We start from the raw sequence: 21,527 nt of genomic DNA on the forward strand, positions 1-21,527 counted from the left end.
GTGTGTTTGCAGGAAATATGGTTGTGTGGCGCAGTATGTGTATCAGCTGTCATCTTCTATCTCCTACATTTCCTGCCTTGTTGCATTAATACAGGGTCTTTCATTGAATTTGAAACTTGCTCGTTTGAGTTTCTAGGCTCTGATTGTCTCTGCTATCCAATGATTTGATTATAAGAATGAGGCAGATTTGGGCCCAGGGGTCCCGCTCAAACTAAGGCACCAGCCAAGGACAATATAGGCTGTAAACTTTAAACTCCTACCCAGATCTAGCCAATGGACAGAACACTCTCCACAGCTGAGTGGAGAGTGGGATATGACTTTCTCACGTACTCTGGTGCCTCACATTTGACCATGTCCCCTGGAGGGGGAGACCTGGTGGCACTCAGAGGAAGGACAGCAGGTTACCAAGAAGAGACTTGATACCCTATGAGCATATACAGGGGGAGGTAATCCCCCTCAGGAACAGTCATAGGGGAGGGGAGTAAGGGGAAAACGGGAGGGAGGGAAGAATGGGAGGATACAAGGGATGGGATAACCATTGAGATATAACAAGAATAAATTAATAAAAATACAAAAAAAGAGAAATTATTATAAGAATGAGAACTCAGGTCAATTTTTTTTTTGTGGCAGTTCTGAAGATTTGAACTCAGGTACTCAAAATTGCAGAGTTAGTGCTCTTACCCACTAAACTATCTCCTCAGCCCTGAGAACGTAGTTCTTGATCATTGTAAAGAAGGGATCGGTTAGGGGTGATTTTTCATGCACCTCTAGAACACATCTCTGCATGTGCTAGTTCAGAAACTTCATTGCTGACAGAGAGTACGTGGGAAATCCTGTCCTTGCTCCTCAGTGAGATAGCAGTGCTCTGGTATTTTCTGTGGCAACACATGAATCAATCTGGCTGCCAGGTTTCCTATACCAGCAGCTGCATTCGCACTCCAAGAATTTTCCTTTTTCATATGACTTTTTTTTTCCCAGACAGGGTTTCTCTGTGCAGCCTTGGTTATCCTGGAATTGACTTTGTACAGCAGGGTAGCCTCAAACTCAGAGATGCCTACCTCTGCCTCCCAAGCAATACCACACCTAGCTCCAGTGAAGCATCTTAACAAATATTGGTCTAACGTCTTTTCCTGCCACGACAGTCCACAAAAAGACACACACACACACACACACACACACACACACACACACACACACATACACACACACACACATACACACACACACACACACACACACACACACACACACACACACGCATACTACATGCCAAGCTTCTGGCTTCCCTACTCTTAGGAGCCTTATGTTGGCTGCGAAAGACAATAGACTCCACAGAACAAGGAAAGAAAGCTGCAACCATTGAGGGAATGGAGAAAAGGATGAGTTACCTGCAGTCTCACAGAAAGTATTTTAGGGACCACCATGCTCTGTGAGTGTTTTAGGGTAAACCACCTGCTTTTGGGAGGACATCTTGATGTTGCACTAAATTGTGACATTAAATTTCTGCCAGTGTTTATATTATAATAACTCAAAGAACAGTTAGTCATTAATACTATCTCTGTGAGGTGTGCATGCGTGCATGCGTGCGTGCGTGCGTGCGTGCGTGTGTGTGTGAATGTGGAGGCCAGAAATTTATGTCAGAGCCTTCCTTTATTGCCATCCATTTTACCTTTTTGAGATAGGGTCTCCCACTAAACCTGAAGCTCTGCTTGTCTCCACCTCTCAGGGTTAGCATAGAAGATGCTTGCCACCAACAGCATACTTTTAATGTAGGGTTTGGGGGCTGAAACCCAGGTCCTTCTGCTTGTGCAGAAACAATGTTGTCTGAGCTATAGCTATCTGTATAGCCCCTCCTTTTACCCTGCAATCAGAATTCAGTAGGGTTTCTTTCAGCTCAATTTCCTAATGATCTCCTTAAGATTCATATTGTCCTTAATCTCATTTATAATGTTGATATCTCCATTATCAGATAGATATAGATTAAAGGAAACTACTATATGCTACTGTAAGTGGTGTCAGTTATATTCTAGCTCTTATCTACTCAAGTCGAGCAGCAATCCCACCAGGCAAGACTATGATTGACCCAATTCACTGACATGAAGTCATGTCCCCTGGAGGAGGAGACCTGGTGGCACTCAGAGAAAGGACAGCAGGATACCGAGAAGAGACTTAATACCCTATGAGCATATGCAGGGGGAGGTAATCCCCCTCAGGAACAGTCATAGGGGAGGGGAATAAGGGGAAAATGGGAGGGAGGGAAGAATGGGAGAATACAAGGGATGGGATAACCATTGAGATGTAACAAGAATAAATTAATAAAAAAAGGAAAAAAGAAAAAAAAAAGAAAACTGAACTTAAAGTGTCATATTACTCACTTAAATGCTATAGTGGGTGAACAGTAGTGGAGTTATAGTCAAAATTCCACAGGCTCATATCACTACACCAACAACTGTGCAGTTTGGTTTTGTCAACTGTTGGGCTGAGTTTTCTCTAAGGTTGACTTTTTTCTTTTTCTTATGTTTGGGAGGTGGTGGTCTTACCACTATGTAGTTCTGGCACCCTTGGAACTCAGTATGTAAATCACGTTGGCCTTTCACTCACAGAGAGCTGACTGCCACTGCCTCCTAAGGGCTGCAAATAAAGGTCTATACCACCACAACTGGCTAGGTTGAGCCTTTTCTATTGCTGTGAAAAGGTCTAGCAGTGTGTTGGCTCAGAGAAAGCCTGTATATAGGGTTTATAAAAAGGTAAACATAGAGGCACTCAGCACAGTGTGTTGCATGGAACATGCACTCAGTGCATGGCAACTATTACTTTTTTTTTGTCTTTATTTTTAATTTTCGGAGAAATGTTGGCTCTCCTCTGAGAAAAGCAATCCCAACACTACAGAAACAACTCCCCACCAAAGCTCAACCTATATACTTTCTGGTGTGTTGACTTCATCATTATTAACCTTCTTTGGAGAAGGTGATGCTGAAGGCTAAGGGGATCCCTAAGCACCCAGGTTATCTGAGATAATTGAAATTGGTACTCCCATTTTCCTCATATGGATCAAAGCCTTTGGGGCAATGAACCAATGTATAGGTTTTCATACCTGGATCTTACAAGAAGTTATGATTAAAATAATAAAATAATTAGGTATGTTTTTAAATGCTGTAGCATCCTTTCCTCCTCTAGAGCCCCATAGTATCCTACTCTGTTCTCTGTGACAGATACTATCTTTTAATGAAGACATAACTTTATCTACATCTCATTCCTCTTGTCCCTGGACTCTAATGAAACATCATACCTGTGGTAAAGACAACATGTTGAGACTGTAAAAATCTCTTTAAACTCATCACATGTCCTTCACACACACCAGGTACACAGAGTACTTGTAGGATCACCATTTGAATGGGAATTTCATTTTTTTACTATAAGTTTTCATAAAAATAAACAAGTAAAATAAGTTAATAAATAAATATTCCATGATTGGAATATGTCCTAATGACTATGGGATCAAGGCCACCATCATTTCTTACCTGGAAATAGACAATATCTAGGTTCTCTTTGAAATTAATTTTAGTCTATCTTGGATAGGACAGCTGGAGTGACTTTTCTAAAAGAATACTATTTGTTCTCTTAGTTAGAGTCATACAACCATGCCTGGTTACTTCAAGACATGACACACTTTTTGCCCAAGATTTCACAAGCTACTCCCAATCTTTTTTCCACTCCTTCTTACTTTGATTCCTATTTTATTTAAAAAATCTATTGGCTTAAAGAAACTTATTGACAGTTTTATTGATACGGGTACTAAGCTTTCATCAGCCATTATCCTCGTTTATGCTCCCTTCTATAGTTTTCCCCTGTACATGACACAACCATGGTCTCCATGAACCCACTCACTGAAGCTGTGGTTACCTCCATAAAATCTACACAAAGGTATACCAGTTGTCATTTCTTCATCTATAAATAAGGGTACTATGAGATTCTATCCATGAGAGATTATAGAGAGTTATAAGTGCTGGAAGAAAGTCTATTATTTTCCTCAATAGTGTGGCCACTGATAAATTGTCTGTGATCCAGTAACTATCTCCCTGCTTGTGCTCATGCTCATGCCAAATTCAGTATTTCCTATTTTTAATGAAAGCTTATTTGGTCCTTTAACAAGCTTTATTTTATCTTTTTCCTTCGTTTGTTCAAGGCTTTTCCTCTTCCTACAGCTTTCTTGCTTTTGTCTGACTTCTTCTTTCTCATTTATAAGAGAAAACTATGTTTTCAAGCAAGTACTTTATAACTCCTCCAGCATGGTTTATGGTCCAGACATGTCTCTCAAAAACATTCATTCACCTCTGGCCCAGCCTGACACTACTAGATTGATTCCATACAGTAACCACTAGACTATAAGTTCCTATAGGTCAGAAAACGGCTCTGCCTGTTATGTTCATTCTTTGCCTTCCACAGAGTTCTTAGTTAACCATATTTGTTTCATGAATTGATAGAGATCCCTCAAACATACCTGATTGGTAAGAAACACCACCCAAGCAAAAAGAGAGACAATAGGAATTTAATGCACAGAAAATCCTGTAGAGACCTACAGGTAGCAGAAAGAAGCAGTGGGCCTGGAAACTCAATAACGTCCAGGTAGAGAGGAGGGAAGGAAGGTGTGAGAAAGAGGGAGGGAGGGGAAGAGGGATAAGAGAGGAGGACAGAAGAGGAGGAGGAAGAGGAGAAAAAGAGGAAAAAAAGGGAAGTCCTCAAAGACCCAAGCTTCCTTCCTGAAACAATTCTAGGGCATCCTTGTTAATGCTGAAGTAGTCAAATTGTCTCTCCACGGCTCCTTCCCGGGATCCATGGCAGAAGGGAGGAAGAAGAGGAAAGGCTGCTTGGTCTTCACCTGAAAGCTCTTGCCTCCACACTGACTTCCATCCATAAGAAAAGATTTAAAAAGGAGAGACAGTTGATAGAGTCAAATAATATCTTAGAAAAAATAAAAGAGAAAAATGAATAATTCCATTGGTTACAAAGTTCTCAGTTGTCTGTCCACGGAGAAACAGTTTGCTTTGGCCTTGCTGGCAAGTGTGATGTGCCAGGCCCCTCAGCTGTCCCCCAGCCCACCCAGGCCCCAGGATCCATGAAAGTAGTGCTCCCCCTAAGAGCGTCTCTGTGCTCAAGGAGGGTCGTACCCTCCCTCACCGGCCTTTGGTCTCCCCATACGTGTTTCTGGCCATGGACACCATCTTCTCCTCACATGTGATTTTGGTGTCTTTTAGGATGCTGTACCACACCATTCCTGCAGGTCGGACCTCCTCACTGCGACAGAAGAGATAGGGTATGGTGTCCACACGGCTCTGGATGTAGGCGCTTCTCAAGAGAGTAGAACAATGGCTACTGACCCTCTCCAGCCTCCGTAGGATCAGATGAGCTTTCCTAAATGGCACAAGGAGACAGAAACAGTCAGGATGAAGTCCACAAGAGGTCTTATATAGATAGGATCAACAGGTGTTGGAAGATATCTTATGTAAGCTGTATCTTCTAACCTATTTCCATCCATAATTTAGTACTATAAATAACTACCCAAGAGTTACCTGAAACTGTAATAGAGTATTCTTGTTCATTCTAGCCTCTGGCTGAGTACTGAAGTCTCTCTCCTTCACCAAAAAGGAGATGACCTTGGGATCTATCTTTTTCATTTGCTTTCCTTGCACTCTGATTTGTAGCATACCAGCCTTGGGGCTCTGACCAACAGAAATTACCATTGTAATGACTTTAAAATATTGACAAAAATTAAGGGCTGGAATTTGACACCACGTGCTATGTATTCATTGAATATGCACTTCACATATATTTTTAAACTTTCATATATTTATCAAATGTTCATATTAGTCCTGAATGATTTTTTCACTCCTAGTAAAGAGGTGAGTAATCTATACTCAGAAAAGTAAAATTACTTGACCAAAGTCAAATATTAAGTTGATCACTTGAGCGAGAGTTGTAAATCCAACCCTTCCCCAACTGTTTGCCCTTCGCTTCAGTCACTCTCATGTACTTTTCTTCTTGTCATTACATTTGGAAATCATGTCTCCTGGGCTTTCTCTTTCACCAAGGCCTAAATATGAATGTCCTTAAACCAGAGCTTCTCTGTAGTTCTTCAGCCTATCTCTCAACTTAATGGATGCCTTACCCTCCTAAATTGCTTCTGAGAGCATGGATGAGAAAGGTCCAGTGTTCGCAAACAGTAAACTCCGGATACATCATTACTATGATGTGTCAGGACCAAGGTTAACCCAAATATTGATCTAAGCAAGAGTCATTCTGTGTGGTGGTCATCATTTAGAACTTACCTGAAACATTCTTCTAGCAGTGGACAGTGTTTGCTGTATAGTCTGAGCTAGGGGAGATCTTTGAGATCTCCAAGGTTTCTTAAGAGGACTACTATTGATTCTTTATTATATGAGCAATCATGTAGGATCTGATCACCATCTTGCAGCTTCATCCCATCAGGTGTAAATAGCACCAAACATCTGTTAGTACAGTAATATCACTTCCTGACATTTTCCAATATCCTTTCAAGGAACTTCTTAAGAACCGCAGGCTCACCTTATCAAACATGTAAACACAGAAGCCTAGAGAAGGAAAAGAAGGCTTCTTTGCCAGATCTTACTCCAGTTTTTCTGAATTCTAGCATCTTTAAGATGCCCATGAGTTCTGGGGACTAAAGAAAGTCTGTGCCTTTGTCGCTGTCTCTCTGTCCTTTCCATGAACTCTTGAGACCATGGGAGAGAGTGCATTTTATAACGTAGACCCCACAAATTGGAGACTATACTAGGCACCTGTGTGGTGGATGAAGAGGGACTGGACGTGTGTATTACATTTCGTGGGCATGATTTATGAGGTGCCTTTCAAAAAGTCCTCTTTGTATAGTTCACCACTTGGGTGGAATATTTTGTGAGGAGCCAAGAATTCACCATTTTATGATCACACTCTATCCACAGGCCTCCCTCCTTGCAGGCAGTTGCTCCCACTCCTATGAGGAACTGAAGGAGTATATTTCTCATCCTTTGTTTGAGCTCCTGCTACGCCCTTATTTTTTTTATTGTTTTCTTTTTAGGTTTATGTACTTTATTTTATGGGCATGAGTGTTTTGCCAACATGTATGAATAGTACCACATGCAAGGTTGGTTCCCACAGAGGTCAGAAGATCTCAACAAATACCCTAGAACTGTAGTTATAGATGTTTGTCTGTCACTATGCATGCTCTAGAAATGGAACACAGATCTTCTACAAGAACATGTGCTTTTAAGCCCCAAGCCAACTCTCCAGTCCCTCTGCTCTTATTTTTAAACATATTAATTTACCATATGTGTATGTATTTATACATGGGCATACATGTTTATGTGTGAGGGTGGGCACATGCCATGGTGTACATGTGGAAGTCAGAGGACACCCTTGGAAACTGGCCTTCACCTTCTACCTTATTTGAGCTACAGTCTGTCTCTGATTCTCCAAAGCTCTGCAAACACCAGTATAGATGGCCAGAGAGCTTCTGCAAGATTCTCCAGTCTCCTCTCATCTTGTCATTGGACTGGTGGGACTACAAATATCTGCCTTTGTTTCTGTTTTTTATATGAGTTGCAGGTATGTGAACTTACAACATCCACTGAGCCACATTGTCTCTGGTCCTATTTTTCTGATTGTTAGTTCTATGTCTTTGGAAAATTTACTTATGGTCTCTAAATATGATTTCTTCCAAAAGGGGCTATGGTGAAGCCAAAGGAGATAAAGTAATATGTGCTGATTAGTTGAAAATATTGCATAGGCAAGTTTTCATTATATAGAGTCTGTGAGAAAAGCAGATGAATGGAGAGTGTGATATCGGATCCAAGAGCAATGAATCAAAAAGAATGATGCAAGCACTGTATGGACACAAAGATATAGAAAGTATTTAAGTGGGACTATCACTGTCCAGTAAAGCTCTCTAGTGGAAGAGGAGCTTGTATTAACTGCTAGATGCAGAATAGAAGACTTTGCAGGCAGCAGTGGCAAAAAGAGAGATAGAGGAATACAGAAAAAGTCCTGGGGTTTGTAGCTAGATCACAGTACTCATGGGGATCTGATGGTGGGCAGGAGGCACTGCAGCAGTAGGAAGGAGGAAGGCAGTTAGATTACTATCAGGTCTCAGTATTATCTCTAATGTTCAGAGTAATAGTGATTTAGATCCCAGCTCAGCCACATGTCACTGAGGCGAGCCTGCAAAGCATTTCACCATTGCTGCCCCAGTCTCCTGGTCTTAACTATACAACGTGAATGACTCTCTATATAACATATTGTTTAAAATATTAAAAAGTGGAGTACTGTGGACACAGCTCAGTCTTTAGAATGTTTGCCTGTTTGCCTAGCATGCATGGATTACTGGGTTCAGTCTGCACAAATGCACAAGCCTAGCAGAACAGAATATGCCTGCAGTCCTAGGATTTCCCAAGCACAAGCATAAGGATTGGGCGCTCAAGGTCATTCCTTGGCTATACAGTGAACTTGAGGTCAGTTCTCAAAATCCAAATAAACAAATAAGTAAAATAAGTAAAAAGGGGTAATGAATCGACATTAAACTCTTCATAAGCATTATATTTAGTTGTGTAGGTATAGTGCAGCTAAGTGCAGAGTTTAAACCAACATTTACAACATTACATAACATTATATATAGGTATTTTAAATTTATTCTTTGAGAATTTCACACAGTTATTTAATGTGTTTGTTCATATCCATCCCTAAATTCTCTTGTCTGACTAAGTAGATGAAGCAACATTCTGACATGCTCTAGCATCATCCATCATTCATGAAGTTAACACTCAAGAATCACCCAATGGAGGTACAAAAGAAAAAGTATCAGTAAAAAAAAGTCATAAAATGTTTTACATACATAATTTTGTGCCAGGCCTCATTCATAACTATACCCAGCTCTCTCAACTTTAAACAGAGAAAGCAATTGGATGGGCTTTGCTTTGTTTAAAAAAATTTTTTTTCTGCTTTGGAAAGTGAGTAGTGAAAAAATAAGACCAACACTGAGAAATTTAGCTGGGGGCACATCTAGGCATTAGCTCTTACCCATCGTTCTACTTAGGGACACTGGTTTGATTTTCTTTGGGGTGGGGAAAGGAACCTGCTTTGTTTTCTTCACTACAACAAGGAACATCAGATAGTTCACTGCATAGGATTACAGTGGGTCTCAAGTTACTTAGTGCATGTAAGACCCTAAGAGTATTGTACAATAGCCTTAGGAAAGCCTACATGAGAAGGAATATGGTACATGTTAGAAAATGTCCTCTCTCTAACCACCCCAACACAGCCATGGTCTTCGCTGCCACCATCACTGATACCACCATCACTTCTATCACTGTCACTGACACCATCACTGTCACCACTTTCACAGCTAACACTGTCATTATAGTATAGTTAGGTATTGTTAGTCAGACATACAGTGGGGATAGACATGACCTGGCTAAGGCTATAAGTGTCGATATTGCAGGAGGCTGGCAGACCTATTAACAGTCTTTCTGAAGAGAAAATATGCAGAGCTAGAAAATATGAAATATATACTAGGAGAATCTGTCAGATGAGCACTTAACCATCAACTGGGAAAAGAGCTCATAAAAATCTTTTTCAAGAGCACAATGGTAAAGCTATGTATTGTTAGATGGAACACATGCTTCAGATAAATGAGAGACATAAACTAGCAGTTGATTAAAAACGGATGGTGAAGGGAATGTATAGGAAGCCATGGAGGACACAAGACCATCTAGATTTTCCTATGCCATACTCATAAATTTTAATTTTATTCACTGGGCAATGAAGAACCATTGAGTGATCTAGGCAGTCACAAACATAAATAGTAAAAAAAAACAAAAACAAAAACAAAATGAGGCCGAAAATAGTGTTTTTCCAACATGCCCAAATGCTTTGCCTTCAAAAGCCTGGCCATTTCCTCAGAAAGAATTTTAGAACTCAATTACACAAAGCTTCCCTCTGTATGGAAAATGTAACTTTGGTATGAGGTTAGGGTTAGGGTTAATTAGAGGAAACTGTACTAATGGAATGACTTCTGCTCATAATGGATAAATCCAGAACCAGTACTGTTGAAGCTAAAGAGCTGAGGCAAAGTTGATACTTCCACCATCCCCTACTCAAGTCCTAGGTTGATTACTTAACAACTGCGTGGATTATGAACAAACTCTTCGACAGGACTATTAAAATTCACAGCTATAAAATGGAAAAGGTAATGGTGATGGTGGCAGATGAAACTAAATAGGCTTTTTCTTGGCTCTAAATAAGTGCTAGGCACACACTGGAGTGATGTTTATAGGAGAAAAGCTTGTCATTAAAACTCCTTACAGTTCCTACATCTTCAGTTCCATCACTGGTTAAACAGGATAAATGCTGAGATGGAATGATTACCACAAGCACATAGCACAAGCCAGTAGATAGTAGACACTAAATTAAAGTGTGCATTTAGACAACAGAGGATACTAGGAATGAAGCAAGTAATGTTTGGGCTTACTATCAGTTCTCTGGAAATTGGAGAGCCTTTGATGAACATTCCATTTCCATCACTGCTACCCAGTTAGTGCTGATCCAGGCCCCTCTTCCTCCCCACTGCCTCTCAAGCAGGGCTTAAAGTTCTCTAGGTTAGAACATACCAAATTAACGAGAGTCAGGGGCATGCACAACACGGCTGTAAGAAATTCCCCTGAATCGAAGAGGGCAGAGTAAAGTAAGTACACACTCCATTGACTCAACCCTGGTCAGGCCACATCTTGAGAAAACAGACCTGTTCTGGTAAAAGGAACAGCGATGATGTTACTAAACTATAGTCAGACTGAGATATATTGCAGGCCTTATAACCAGCTTTGCCTGCTGATCCAAATGCAGAGCAGGAGGAAAGGGGAGGAGAGGCAGGCAGATAGCTGTGTTGTTTAAGCAACTGCAGGTAAGTAGGAAAAGCTCTGAGCTGCACAGATGATGATGATGATGCTAGTGATCATCAGATGGTGATGACAATGTCAACATTGATGGCTCTAATCAAGTGCTTACTATATGTCATATATAGTACCTGTGCAGGACCATCTAACATCAACACCCATCACAACGCCAGAGTCTATGTTCTATTCTCATACTACAGATAGGAAAAATGACCCAATGGCAAATCATGTGACTTGCCTCATGTCTCTGCTGCAAGGTACTAATTGTTACAAAGAAAACCATACTAAAATTGCCACTATTACATCATTTTTAACAACCTTTGAATTAGAGTCTGTTAAATTTAATGTGATTCCTTCAATATGGTCATGGGTTCCCCATCACTGTAGGTGACCACATTAGTATATTTTTAAAAAGTAGTTACACATAGCCAAAATTGGAGTGGGTATTTTTTGTGACTTTTTTTGGGTGTGGGGTGTGTGTGTTTCAAGTATGTGTGTGTGGCGCATGTATGCAGCTGTATATATACAGATGTGTGTGTTTCATGTGTATGTGTGGTATATGTATGTGTTACATTTGTTCATATGTGTGTGTGAGAGAGAGTGAGAGAAAGAGACAGATAGACAGAGAGACAGAGACAGAGACAGAGACAGAGACAGAGACAGAGAGACAGAGAGTTCAAGCTTGACAGGAGGAATCTTCCTCAATCACTCGCTACTGTGTTCATGCGACGTAGAGTCTCTCAGTGTAAACTCAGAGCTCACTGACAAGGCTAGTATATTTAACTAGCTTACTCTGGGGATCCCATATGGTTGACATAGAAGTGACAGAATATTATGTATGTCACCATGTCTACCCAGTGCTTACATGGGTGCTGGGATCTGAACTCCAAACTTGTCCTCATGCTTTCTTCTTGTGCAGCATCTTAAGCATGGAGTGCCTTCTATCTGTTTATAGAGAAAGTAATGGGAAATGATGTACAGGGAAATGCCATCCAATATGCCTCTGATGAGGACTTTGTTAGGAAACCTAGTATGACTCAATGACCAGGGCGCTGTGCTCCAGAGAGGAGAGGACCACAGTCATCAAGGCTCCATTCATACCTCAAAGTTGTGTTACAATTTCACCTTCAGGAAGTCTTCCAAATCTTCCAAGTTTTCTATATCAGGCTTTCCCCTTTGTTGCCAAAAACTTTATTTCTCTGTTTGGGATCATAATACATCCTATCTCAGTTGTGTATATATTTTTGGATATACTGCATCACATGGAATAGAATGTTGGCTTGACATAGCAAGACTGTATTTGAATTTTGGCTCTGGCTCATTAGTTTTATGACTTTGAACAATTTATATATCAGAAGGGCTTCTCTATTGCTTAATTAGCAATCTGTTAAGTAAAATATAAATTGCCACGTCCATAATAGTTGCTCAGCTAACATTTCCCAGCAGCAGGAAGAATGGATTAATAAATGCAAATTAACATAAATGGAGGATTTTTTTTCAGTCCTAAAATTTCAAAATATGGCAGTTTTCTAGCAAGGATGGGTAAAGACAATGACATAGCACACGTACATCATGTGGCTATAAGGAAGCAGTTAGACAAGTGGGCAGGTAGTTTGTGCAAATTCATCTGTAATAGCAAAGCCATCTTGTTGACATATAATAGAGAATGATAACACAATGCGATACATTCTTATAATGCATCTAACAATACATAGATATATGTTAATAGGAAGATACTTGGCTAGTGTATTCTTAAGATATAAGTAGTCCAATGATAGTATGTATATTTGGTAAAGACAATAGATATTGTATATGAAGATGTAGTTATAAATATAGATATCAGAAAACCTGTGTGTATTTCCCTTTCCTATAAATATCTATGCTAAACTCACATCTGTCTATGGAACGTTATATGCAGTCAATAACTTTACCTCTGGGGTAGAGGAGGGATGACAGCATTTATACCTACAAAATTTCTACTTTCTATTTTGTATAACTCTGTATGATTTGTATGCTGTTAGATAAGTAATACTTAGTTTAGAATGAAATAACAGTATTTCTGATTGAAAACATAAATGCACTAACATATATTTAGCTTGGATGGTGACCTGGAGCAATGAAGTCATGTTTTTGTCACTTCTTAACAGTTTATAAGGAGACTTTTAAAGTAAACCCCCATCAAAATTTAGCCTCAACCTTTTGCCTCAATAGAAAGCCAGCATTGCCGATGGAATGTACAGCCTTGATGTGTTAGTAATTAGTGAAAATGTTTACATTGGCTCTCTTCTGTGCTTTCTCATAAGAGATTATGTGATTTATTTTATTTCTTTTTTCTTAAACACAGGACCTCTCTATGTATATCAGTTATTTTCTGTTACTGTGATAAAATTTGCATCATCACAAGAAACCCAAGGAAGAAGCAGTTTGTTTTTGGCTTGCCTACGTTCCAGAGGCTTGGAGTCTACAATGATGATAAAGCATAGAGGTAGGAGCAAGAAGCTAAAAGATCACATCTCAGTCACACACAGGAGGCAGAAAAATTAAGCAGGAAGTCAGGGGGGAGAGGGAAAGCTATTAACCTTCAAACTGCTGTTCCCAGTGACACACTTCCTCCAGCAGGATTGTACCTCTGAAAGGTTCCACAACTTCCTCACAATGCCACCAGCAAGGGACCAAGTGTCCAAATATATAAGCCACATGTAATACATCCCATTTAAATCACAATACTTTGTGGCTTGCTGTCCACGTTGGAGTCCAACTGGAAATCACCCTGTCTCAGCCTCCTGGGAGCTGGCATCACAAAGATGCTCTCCTAGGCCTGGGCCCTGAGACTTGATAAAGAGTTTTTTCTTGACTAAAGGCAAGGATGACTAACCAGAAACTATTTTAGTTGAAGCTGACAGGGCCTTAAAGATTATAACAATCTGCTATTTTATCAGTGAGAAAACTTAGGAAATTTATTATATTGGAAGTGATAATACACTGTAACAGTTTTCACAAACATTTCTCCATCCTAAGATACTGTGAAAAAAAGAGGTATAATTAATTTAACAGGCTTTGTCTAAAGAATTCACCTATGTACATTCTTTCTACACAGTTCATTCTCATCTCAAAAATATCAGAATATTAAGGAAAAATGAAAACATATTTAATACTATGAGAACACATTATAAAAACCCAAGTTTATTGCCTTTACCAGTATGCTAGATAGTCTAAAGTTACTAATATAATTACAAATATAAGATATGGAGGGAAGGAGTTAACACAACCTTGGAAGGCTCTAGAGTGTGTTTTTAAGTTTGCTTACTCTGGCTAAGGGTACAACAATGGTTGTGCCAACTATTCTCAGATGAGAAAGGTGCATTGTCTCTTAAAGTTGAGAAAGATCTCAGGCTGAAGCAAGCCTGTGATAATTCTGTAATCTGAGCAACATCTGTCATAGAAATAAATACAGCTCACAAAATAAATAAGTAATTTCTACTTCAAATAGAACAATTTTTCTGAAACCAGATCTCGTCACAAGTTTTCTCCTCATACTACCCTTTCTATTTGACCCAACATAACTATAAGCATAGAAAAGCTCAAGAGTGGTCAAGGATGCTCTGAGCTGAGAAAATTCTGGTCCCTGGCCACCTATGAGCTCAGCTTTTCAAGTCTTGTAATAGGAACCTTATGGTGGGAGAGCTGGGTGTCAGCGGGTCTTCTTTGAGCAGCTGTTTGCAGTAACCTATAGTTGTCATGAGAACCAGGCTCTGGGGAAAATGAGCCAGATAGATTTATTAGGCAGAGGTAAGAGATGCCCTTTTGTCACTAAATTATATTGGGGTATGCAAACCCAAACCAAGGAAGGAGTTGGAAACATTTTGGGGTTGGAGATTATGTGGGCCAAAAGAATTCTAACAGGGTTCATCTTGTGTCGACTCTTGGGAAAATATCTAGTCTCCCCAGTCATCCTGGGTCCCCAGATACAGGATGTCAGGCTAGAGGTGAAATGACATCCATGTTGTCTTCATTTTCTGGTTTCTGTGACCTTCAGAATTTTCTGGTTCCCTGGCTCACCAGCTGAAAGAGACTTTACAGTTAAGCCCCTTTGAATTACAAATGAGGTCCAGAATGGAGATTGAATTGATTCCAGCTCTTGCAGTAAAGAGGTGGCAAACCTAGGACATGAACTCTGGGCTCCCAGCCCTAACAAGCATCTTGTCCCCTCTCCTTTACATGCTGATTCTGTACACTTGCTGACCCTTCAGAGGCAGGGAAAATCTATTCAAATTGCTCTTTTAAAAGCCTTTACATAACTTGTGAGGTAAAGAACAAACTTCTGAGCAGGACTTTACAAAAGCCATCAAGATCTGACCTTAGTTAAACTTGCCAGCCTTGTCTCTAATTATTTTTTCTCTTCTCTCTCACCTTGAACTCTCTGTTTCAGTGATATTTATAGTTCCTGACTACAGTGTATTTTCTTACGTCACCATCACTCTTGTTTTTACAATGGGTTCCTCCTGTGAACGTGCCCTATTTCCCTGCTCCTGGCAGGTGATTCATTCTTTGATTCTAAGCACTAGCTTTTTTCTTTGGCAGGGATTCTTCTTGGGTTTGGGTCTGCATTCACTGCTCTATCTACAGTAGCATCTACTGCTACACCTTAAATATTGTCACTATAAGGGTGTTTTTAGACCATCAATACTGGCATCACCTGACAGTGTGTTGGAAAGGTAAAATCTGAGGTTCTTCCCATCCTCTGAGTGGACAGGACTTTTTAACATAATGCTTGTTAACATGTTCGGCACTCTGCTGTGTACAGTCATTCATCTTCCTTCTACACAGCATGCTTCTTGTGCCCTGTTCCACCATAATTGCCTGCTGACCTTATATTCTTTTCCAGATGCTAAGCTATGTCCACAGCCTGGCCAGCTTTATTCACTCATTTCCAGACCTCAGCAAAGGGCCTGATAAGCTATTACATAAAAGGCATCTATAAATCAGTTAATTAACTGATGTCTCCTCAAGTCTTTCACTATCTGGAAGGCCACTTCATTCTTTGGCCTTTGAGTTCTGGATGCTGCTATTTCCAAATGGAATCTATACATCCTTGAGAGCACACAGAGAATTAAGAGACACTTAAGGGTTAATAGGTGTGGAGGTACATAGACAAGACTCCTCAGAAGGTGGTCAGTATCAGAATGAATCCATGTTCATCAGTGCACATACTCACAGATTCATACTACTATCTAATTATGCAGCAGGTAATCATTTAGCATCTATTTGCAATAGTGCATAAGGCACCAAAGATCAGTAACTATGAATAACTTGTGTTGTAGTGGGGGGGGGAACAAGTGATACATTAGCAAACACAGAAGCCAGCAAGATACTACAACTAGTGAATACATCATAGAATACTAAAACATGAGGCTGACATACAGCCAAGGGGTGGGAATTTTAGAAAATGTCTGTGGGAGTGGCATTTTCGTTAAGACCTGGGGTTCTGAGTAACATTCACTTAAGACCACTGTTGGAGGGGGGGGGATGGGGAGAGAAGGAGATCAAGAGACAGACACATGGAAAGAGGCAGAGAGAGAATGGTGGATACACAAAACGCTACTGTCTTAGTTTATCCCGATCATCTTATAAACAGGCTAACTGATAGACAGAACAAGGCAGATCCCAATAGTTGTAGGGCAGATCAGGATGCACCCTGCCTCCCCCAGGGCATTACTCCTACTGACATGCCTGTGCAGCTCACTGGAGCAATCTGAAATTCCCTCTCTGGGGGACTAGAGAGGCCAAAGAAGAAGAAGCTAGGACATGTGTAGGATCTAGCAGACAGTGCCTGGGGACCAGGGATCTGAAGGTTGATTACTATTGTCCATTACCAAATCAATAGTCTTGCCTCTATGAGTGACCAGAAAGCCTTATGGGGAAATGTACATCTTGGAGGGTTTTAAAAGATGGTAGCAGTTTATAAAGAGTGGCGTGTGGCTCTGGTTTCGTTCCTACCCAAACTCTCTGCATCCTGTGGCAAAGCCCAGTAAAGCTGAGTGAGTGCCTTTCTATACCCATGGGTAAGACTGCACTGTGGTGACTCAAGTGGTTTTCATCGGAGGCTCTGGACTGCTGCCGACCCATCCTCTTTTAGCTTTTATCTAAAGAAATTTCCTTTCATGTGAAAGGAAGAAAGTTGCAGTCCCAACAGAACTGATAAGACCTACTGCGGGGAAGAGATCTTTTTTTTTAATCCTTTGAAAAAATGTTCATCAAATCTCACTTCTTTCCAGAAGGGCCTCAAATTCATCTCAGCATGAGAGTTCCAGGCAGTTTAGCCACCATCTGTACCTCTGTAACTCTAGGAAGCTCACTTAAACTACATGGGATCTCCTCTTCTTTATCACTCAGATGTGGGAACAATTATCCTGCAGGGGACATTTTGAAAGTTTTTAAAGCATGCCCTGCTGCACACTAAGTATTTTAGAAAGCACACATTCCTCTTCTGTCTCTTGCTACCCTGTCTGAGGATATCATACGGTCACCCTGGGTCTGTTATCATAGTAGCCTGTAGAAGGCTTCACTGCCTCCTTTTGTCCTCCAGTCCTGTGCTCCTTACTTCCAACTGTAGCCAGAAGGATCCTTCTCCCTTTGAGATCTAATAAAACTATCCTCACACCCCTGTGAAAAACACTTGTAAAGCTGCCCATGAACCCAAGGAGATATTCAAACTCCTTGACCCTACTTCTAGGGTACTCAAGATCTGGCCCCTGCTAATCTCTCTCTCTCTCTCTCTCTCTCTCTCTCTCTCTCTCTCTCTCTCTCTCTCTCTCTCTCTCTCTCTCTCTCTCCGCTCTCCTCTCTCTCTCTCAAAGGCTTAGAAATTCTTTAGCATGTTCCAACAGAGTGCTCACCCAAAGCTTAGGAAGAATTCCTGTGGGGGAGAGGAAAGGATTTAGGTTCAATATGATCCCAGATCCCATGTTGAAAAGCAAAGAGCTACATTTGGATATTGGTTAGATTTCCTCCTTCCTTCTCTTCCCTCCTTCAAATAGCCTTTAAAAAGTCTTGGTTGATGGTTGTGTCCTTCTTTTCCCTGAAAATGTCTTTCTCTTTCTTTCTTTCTTTCTTTCTTTATTATTTTACATATATATTTATATTATTACACACATAATAAACTACAAAGAGCAAGAAGGTCCATAAACCAAACAGGAATTATATGAATGTTACACTCATAGTATTTTGGCTATTTATATTTGGCAACCTTGAAGAAAATATCTTTCCTATCTTGGTGAGTCTAAAATTCTGAATGTAACTCACTATCTATCATATCTTATCTCTATCAATTTAAAACATCTATCTAGACCTAAAAATGTCTTAACCCCTACACAACTAAGCTTAATTGTAAAACTAAACTATCTGGTTTCATCCCCATCAGAAACTTGAGAAGGAATAAAATTACCTGAGTAAACAGGAAGTGCAGGTTAGCAGCTTCTAAGGTGAAAAAAAATGACAGAGACAGTTTGCTGCATGACCAGTTATCCAAAACTCTCTATAACATTGGAGTGTCATCTTCAGTCCTTTTTAAAAATTACTTTTTGATAAAATATATTTTGATCAAATTCTTTCTCCTCCCCAACTCTTCCTAGATGTTCTCTATTTCCTACCCATCCATTCCTGTTCTGTCCTGGACATTTCTTTTGATAATATTTTCACAAACCAGATTTATGCTCTTCTAGAATTGAACAATATGCTTCTTTTGTTCCATTTTTTTGTTGTTCTAGTGACTTTGATTATTTTATTAGTGGTTAGGATTACTTTTCTGCTAAGGGAAAACAGCACTGTTTTTTTTTTCCTCTACAAGAAGAAGCAATGTTATTGTATTCCAATACATTTCCAGGAACAGCAAACTCTTTTTACTTTCGACCCGTACTCTTGACACAATTGTGTCCATTACCACTAACCTTTCTTTATTTGTTACAGCCTATTTTCAGTGTAGGTAGAGAATGTCCAGTAAAATTAATGAGAGGCAAAAGCATTTGGCCCTCCACCCACACTTCTAAACCCGTACCTGGGTCCTAGCTCATCCTCACTTCTCCAGACGAAGTCACCAAACTTTTCATAGTGAGAGTTGTAGTGGTGCTGGACTCGGAAGAGCATGGAGGCAGAGACCTCCATCAGTGTGTTGTAGGCAGTCTGCTGTTCCTTGCCACTGGTGTAACCATTGTATAGATTATAAATCTTGTCAGCTATCTCTGTGGGGCAGAGAAGCACAGACCACATCATTGAAAGTACAGGAAAAAAGTGGTGATAAATACATGCTTCACAAAAGGGAAGATGTAGCTGTATGGGGGTTCAGTTGAATGGCCCTTGAGGATGGAAATATTTTCATTCCATCTGAAATACGCAGTTAACTAGTTGAATTCAATTTTCTTATATGTAATTAAAGATAAAGATGTCTGCTCTTGGGGGGATGCACAGGAAAAACTAAATTATAAAATAATTGCAAAGTGTTCAGTGAAGGACCTGGTAGAAAGTTAGCACTTACAGTCTAAGCTTAATTAAAGATAATTCCTCTGTGCTAAGAACTGAAGAGAAACTCTGAAGGAATGCTAAGGCTTGAATGAACCATTGGCTTCTCTCAATGCCGTCCTTCTCTCTCACCTCTGAAATGTTCCCAATAGGTTTCTGTAGTCAGGCCTGATAGATATATGCTCACAAACCTTGTAAGGGACGTCCAGATGTTTCATCTTGTCATTCAGGCCCAGTCTTACTCCTCCCAACTCTACTAACCACTGTGATGTAAATGGATCATTCATAGATGGGACATAGCCTCAGATCTGAAGGCTCTGATAAAAATATGTATGTGTCCCCACTTCATTATTAGAGTAGGTTGATTCCAGGAAGATATAAGGCACTTGGAGTTAGAATGAGAAAAGCACCTATTTGTAATTTTTCCTATTCTAAATTTTCAACAGTGTATCCATTGTTTTAAAAATAATACTGGAACTACCCAGAAAACATTACAAATCCCCTTCAAGGCTCAAGAGCTCACTGGCTTCTCTTATCTATTAGCACATACGATATTATGAAGCTCTGTGCTAAACTAATAAAAGTGTGTGCTTTTCCATCAACAATGAGAACTTCCAAAGGGTACAGACTTGCCTGTACTATATCACGTAGACCATAGCTTTGGGGAAATATCTTCACAACATAAGGCAGTCCAATAGGACCTGTAAGTTACTATTGCAGTTTGCCAGTCTAGATATATAAACTGTACCTACAGGCTATCTAAGTATATGGTTGGCTTGATTGTTCACTATATTATTAGTAGATGGTCTTATCAAATACTTTCAACTTAATGGAAGAGAAGAGGCTAAAAAGATAACCAAACAAAAAATTTTAAGCATGTATGTTAAATCTGACTGGCATATTACTGGTGGGTGTTCAGGGTTGAAGGTTCAAAGGCTATCTCCTACTGCACAGAATTAGGCAGTGTGCTATCAGTTAATGTCATCAGGGATGCAAAAGATTAAATAGTCTTCAAGGTGTCACTGATTACCCAGCTTTAAGGCAGACTTAAGTAGAAGAAAGTAGTAAGTTCCTAAGGCTACAATACAGGACCTGACCCAGACCATGACCACCAGCAAAGATCTTGGTAGTCCACCTCAATTTGTTCCTCCATTATTATGGATTATGAGTAATCCAATTCAATGTTCTTCCTGCTCTTTTAATTCTTTCATGCATACCCTGCTCTGTGTGTGTGTGTGTGTGTGTGTGTGTGTGTGTGTGTGTGTGTGTGTGTGTGTGTGTATAGTTGTAGTAGTGGCTAGTGACAGAACTTAGAGAGGGAAAATGTAGGAATCCCCTGGCAAATGCAGAGATGAATCACTTACCTTCTGCTTTGTTGTCATCCACCAGTGGACAAGCCGTCCTCAAAGTCACTGTGCTCAGCTCCGAGTGCCTCCCTCGAGTATCCACAGCATATAGAGTGAACCTGCAGTGCAGGAAGACAACACCAGAGTGAGAAGGGCTCTGGCAGCTGAAAAGAAAAGGAATGCTCCCAAGAACTCAGGGATGCCTACGCTGCTGAAAAATGATTTTTAAAACAACGATAATTATAGAGTTATAAAACACATATCAAGCATTGGAGGCCTGTTGGGTACTTTGTAGTTAGTCTCATAATTTACAGTTAATTAAACCTCAAGGACAGATGTATGCCATAAGCCATCTTTCACAATGATAGTGATGAACCTTAGAATTTATATCTTTTCTTGGATTCACTGTTTTTGAAGGCAGAATAGAAGTCTGGAACCAAGCAGTCTGTGTCTAGGTGGTGAGAAGTGAGCCTCAATGATAAACTTCTATATGACTGTACTCATTTATATGTGCATTCATTCATTCATATGTTCATTCCCTTTAAAATTACCTACTCAGCACAAACTGTGTCCTGGGAATTATTTTAGATGGTGACTTTTTGAGCAAAAGAGTGAAGCATAACATTAATAAAAAGCTAAAACAACAAAATCCACAACACAATAGTCACATGTTGGCAAAGATGATGAAAAATACAACAGGATCCCGTGG

At 40.1% G+C, this 21,527-nt stretch overlaps 1 protein-coding gene across 7 annotated transcripts in view; it reads right to left on the reverse strand.

Moving 5' to 3' along the window:
• Positions 1-4,533: 4,533 nt before the first annotated feature.
• The window catches only part of ASTN2 (astrotactin 2), a 960,073-nt gene continuing 943,079 nt past the window's right edge, over positions 4,534-21,527 (reverse strand). For all 7 annotated transcript variants that reach the window (XM_084779663.1, XM_084779662.1, XM_084779659.1 and 4 more), the window contains 3 exons: positions 20,837-20,937; positions 19,012-19,195; positions 4,534-5,412 (listed from right to left, as the gene is read on the reverse strand). In XM_084779663.1, coding sequence (XP_084635789.1) covers positions 5,175-5,412; positions 19,012-19,195; positions 20,837-20,937 — 523 coding nt within the window. In that variant the 3' untranslated portion in view covers positions 4,534-5,174. The remainder of the gene's footprint in view (positions 5,413-19,011; positions 19,196-20,836; positions 20,938-21,527) is intronic.

This window comes from Acomys minous, assembly GCF_964271855.1.
Source record: "Acomys minous genome assembly, chromosome: 1".
Lineage (NCBI taxonomy): Eukaryota > Metazoa > Chordata > Mammalia > Rodentia > Muridae > Acomys > Acomys minous.